Source organism: Octopus bimaculoides, chromosome 7, assembly GCF_001194135.2.
Source record: "Octopus bimaculoides isolate UCB-OBI-ISO-001 chromosome 7, ASM119413v2, whole genome shotgun sequence".
Taxonomy (NCBI): Eukaryota; Metazoa; Mollusca; class Cephalopoda; order Octopoda; family Octopodidae; genus Octopus; species Octopus bimaculoides.
The window spans coordinates 38,891,414-38,896,598 of record NC_068987.1 but is presented as its reverse complement, the minus strand read 5'-3'; the positions used below and the strand labels follow the sequence as shown (position 1 = coordinate 38,896,598).

At 36.5% G+C, this 5,185-nt stretch overlaps 1 protein-coding gene across 1 annotated transcript in view; it reads left to right on the top strand.

The window, feature by feature from the left end:
• Positions 1–251: 251 nt before the first annotated feature.
• The window catches only part of LOC128248349 (kyphoscoliosis peptidase-like), a gene marked incomplete at its 5' end in the record, with an annotated part of 19,465 nt that continues 14,531 nt past the window's right edge, over positions 252–5,185 (top strand). The window contains one exon of the mRNA XM_052969409.1: positions 252–499. Within this exon, the coding sequence (XP_052825369.1) occupies positions 252–499 (248 nt within the window). The remainder of the gene's footprint in view (positions 500–5,185) is intronic.

Genomic DNA, 5,185 nt, shown 5'->3' with positions numbered 1-5,185 from the left:
CTGAAATTTGAGGGGAGGGAACAACTAGTCGATTACATCGATCCCATTGATTCACTGGTACTTAATTTATTGACCCCTAAAAGACGAAAGGCCAAGTCGACCTCCGCAGAATTTGAACTCAGAACATAGCGACGGGCGAAATACCACTAAGCATTTCGTCCAGTGTGCTAACGATTCCGCCAGCTTGCCGCCTTATGCAACAATAATAATATTAATAATCATAATAAAAAAAATTATAATTAACTCCATGTTTACTTCTGTATCTGCAGGCTCCAACTGAACTTCACGCTGCTGAGCTCTCTGAGTTGGTAAATTATTTGTTGAAACCAGCTAAAACTGATGTGGCCAAAGTCCGTGTTATATTTCGATGGATTTCTGGTCAAGACTTACTACGATACAAACACATTCATGCTCCACCGAAGGAATCTGCTGCTATGTATCTGAATGATTTGAAACAGAACAAAGGAAGCTACGAATCACTCTTTCGGCAAATGTGCAAGTAAGTTATCTCAAAAATTTCATTTCCATTCCACATGAATGATTATTTTTTGCTCTCTTACCTTACTGTGCGTGCGTATTTGATGTGTGTGGTAGCAGCAAAAAACACTGCATAGCTCAACAGTATCTTTACTGTATACACAGTACCGTTGTAAATATATAAAGCGTCAACAAAATGAATTATTCCAATTAATGAAATTGCTGTTATATTTTGTATACTTTGCTATAGTTAAAATCCTTCCATTTGTAGAAAGATTGGTCTCCCTAAGGAGGCCTAAACTATGATTCTCAAATGTGACACTGGGAAGCAATGAATTCGCTGTTTCGCATCAACAACTCTTTTGTGTCCATCACAATAAATATGAGGTGATTAGTAAATATTGAAACTGTTCAAACATTAATTGGACATAGACGCAGGAGTGGCTGTATGGTAAGAAGCTTGCTTCCCAACTACATGGTTCCAGGTTCAGTCCCACTGCGTAACAGCTTGGGCAAGTGTCTTCTACTATAGCTTCGGGCCAATCAAAGCCTTGTGAGTGGATTTGGTAGACGGAAATTGAAAGAATCCCATCGTATATATATATGTGTGTATGTGTGGGTGCTTGTGTGTCTGTGTTTGTCTCCTCACCATCGCTTGACAACCAATGCTGGAGTGTTTACGTCCCCGTAACTTAGCGGCTCGGCAAAAGAGTCTGATAGAATAAGTACTTGGCTTACAAAGAATAAGTCCTGGTGACGATTTGTTCGACTAAAGGCGGTACTCCAGCATGGCTGCATTCAGATGACTGAAATAAGTAAAAGAGTTTTTCCTTGGGGCTGGCCAGATTGGAGATGATCTGGAACTCGAATGAGGAAAGAAAACTCCGAATGAGCCATCCTTGTTTTCTTTGTATCGTCTATCTGGATGTTTTCTTGTCCCATTTTGTATTTACACACACACACACACATATATATATATACGACAGGCTTCTTTCAGTTTCTGTCTACCAAATTCCACTCACAAGTCTTTGGTCGACCCAAGGCTATAGTAGAAGACACATGCCCAAGTTTCCACGCACTTGGAATGAACTCAGTACCATGTAGTTGGGAAGCAAGCTTCTTACTACACTCCCACCCCATATGTGTGTGTGTGTGTATTTCGCATAAGCATTGTGAAACTAATAACCTGGTGTAGAACTCAATATACATATGTGTAAGAAAGAAGCGTTAGTCGAGTACAGAGCGGTAATAAGAAACTGAGATGACAAAGGAATAACCGATTATCTTATGAACTTCAGCAGCTTGTAGCTGTTTCTGCTATAAGATGCAGTGGACTCATAGTTGAATGCCTGAGTAACATCTAATAGCTTCACGGGAGATTCGAATATGAAGTGTAATTTATTTGGGAAGAATGTAGTTCTTTTCTTGAATAAATTTCGCTTCTTATTTGAAGCTCTGATGATGCTATAACGTGTTATTCAGGCACTCAGTCATGAGTCCACTGCATCTTGTTAGCAGGAACAGCTGCAAGCTACTGAAATACATAAGATAATTGTTTATTCCTTTGTCATCTCAGTTTCTTATACATATGTATATATATATTGAATTGAATTCAGAACGTGAAGTTTCGGAAAATAATAGCGTAAGGCATTTTGTCCAACACTATCAATTCTACCTGGTCACCGACTTTAGACATACACCTACACGCGCGCCCGTATGTTTGTGCGTGCGTGATAGTAGCATACCAATAACAGTAATATGCTCTTTAGTTATTTCCTCCCTCAAAAAAACAGATGTAATGTATATCCTAGTATACGCATTTTATACATTTCTATAAATTTTATTAGTGTAAGTGCTTTGATAATTTTATATAAATACAGGAGTGTATGTTTTCATGTATTTGTGTCAATGTCTTTGTATGATTAATACGCCACTGTATATAATCATGTATAATCAGAGTCGTGAATGTGCGCATGCGTGCACATACTAACATTCAAATGTTACTTCATATACAGACTGTCACTAATAGACACCTCAAATGTAAACGCAAAAGAAAAAAGTAATCTTTTAGTCATTTACCATGCAAATAAACAAAAGATGATACACTAATTCGCACCCCACCCTATACTTGAAATTACAATGAATGACACCTCCAAATCAGACACATTGAATACTCACCTCACCTTACATATTGCAGGTGCATCCGTTTTTACTCATTGTCACTATCAGTCAAGAGTGACACTAAAGTAAACATTTTTGTTTTAATATGTATACACGTTCTCTTTTTCTCTCTCTTTCTCCCTCTCTCTCTCTCTCTCTCTCTCTCTCTCTCTCTCTCTCTCTCTCTCTCTCTCTCTCTTTCACGCACAACATACACACACGCACACACGATACCACAATTATATATATGTATGTGTGTGTGTGCATGAATGTACACACACACACACACATACACACTACAATCTCCACTTAAGCCACAGAAAAAGAGAACTCACTATTTGTACACATATTGATCTGAAGAGCAAACATGAATGACTCCAATCAGATTTATTGCACCAAGTCTTCGCTGCTTCCAGATCTTGCAAGGAGAATGTGTACTTTAATATTGTTAACATCCAATGGCGGCCTGAACTGTATTTCAAGACAACAAATACACCATCTGCTCGGCTTGGAGTCAAATATCGTTATGAGATACTCGCAGATGATTTCAAGCGTCAAGCTCAACAGTATACATAGTCAAAATTTATAATGTAGCTCTCATCAACAATCTCAAGGATATAAATTTTAAGAATTTCAAAGATATTCCTCTCTCAATCTAACAATACTGACGTGAATAATCTAGCAACAGACATTTTGAAAGACATCAAAGTGTTCGTACATGAATAGCTTATGATAACGACTCTGAACACAAACTCGCTGCAGTCAAAAGTGCAGTCTAGTCAGCTATTTTTGACAGGATTTGGCAGTAAGATGCTGGAATTTACTTCTTTGATATTCATTGTGAATTCATCTATGGCTTGCCAAAATCATCCCTCTCCAACGTACAACAAATCGTTGACTGCGTGTATTACAGTTCTAATATTTTGATGCATGTTCTCTAGGCACGCTCATTTCCGCACGTTGATTTTATTTCCAAGGATGGTTTATTTCCTGACAATCCAATTTACATTTGTTTATTCTATGGTTTTAAGAATGAAAAAATTTCAAAAATGAAAATAATGCACCACCATCAAAATTAGTTTCAAATGAAATATAGCTGTTTTCATTTTTACATAATCCTATGTTCTTCTATAAAACTTGAATTTGATATATATAATTTACACGAATTATGCTCAATTATTATTGAGCGCGTATGTGTAGCACCGTGTATTAAACCCAGAACTGCTATAAACATATTGGAAATTCGAACTTCGAACATAGATGGAAACTAAAGAATGCAAAACATTCTATTTAGACTAATACATTACAATTTTTGCCTTTCCATTACTTTAACAATACCGTCAACACAGCTATAACGAAAATAGGATAAAACCTTTAATTAGTTGAACAAAGTCATTTAATAAAATCTATGTTAACAAGTCTGGTAGAAACACTTATGTTAAGAGTCCGATTACTTGTAAAAGCCATTAGTTATGTGGGTGTGAGCATGACACGTTTAAGAAAATTAACAACAGAAGTATATTTATGTGCTATAGAGGAAAAGTATTTAGTTTCATTTATTTGATAACTGATTTTTATCTGAGATGGTGAATTAGGATCAAAGCAATAGCACGGTGATAATAACATTCGCCTTTAAAATCATACGTAGTTATTTACTTTTGTTTTGTTTTTATTATTTCGTATTCATATTATTGGTAATTAGATATAAAAGTTTCTAGTCGTACATCTACAACTACTCTGCGTAATATTCGTCGATGGCAAATATGTTTTAGTATTCAAAGGAAACCCCGGAAGACAAATCTTGTTGTTTCTTCTCTTCTTGATGGCTTCCTCGCTAAGAATAGCATGTTGTCGATTGAGTTTCCTCTAGCACGAACGTAAACAGTATGGTTTGCGAATTGGCTAATACTTCAGTAGATCACAGATTAAATTGGTCTTGGACGCCATCCGGATGATAATTAGATGTTTCCTGTGTATATTGCCGGCGAAAATGTGCATAAAACATAAAGCGGGTTTAAAAATTTATAAAATATAATGTTTCGTTTTATAATTTTAAGCGAAATCTGCCAACTCTTTTTTCAATTGCTGATTCGAGAGGCAGAGGTAATACTCCTAACCTTTGCAGGTGCTTCCAGGCCGGTGCTGTTGAGGCCGTTACTTGAGTAATCTAAGTCGAAAAAAAAAGCAAGGAAAAGAAAAACAGATTTTTGACGCGTGAGGAGTCATAGAAATGAATACTTAACAATTGTACAACAAACTTCGAGGAAGTTTGTAAGTCTATATGTATGAGAATTTGCGCGCGCGCGTCTGATTATGTGCATGTGTGTGCGTGTCTGAGTTTATGTTTAAATGTTAGTGCGTGTGCTAACTGTATTTGTTTGTATTTGCGTGGTTTGCGAAAGCTAACTAATCTGAAACATCGTAGCTATTGTCGAATTTTTCCTTGTGAAAATCCTATATGTATAATATACATACATACATACACATACAAATACACACAGATACCTACCTACCTACCTACCTACCTACCTACACACACACACACACA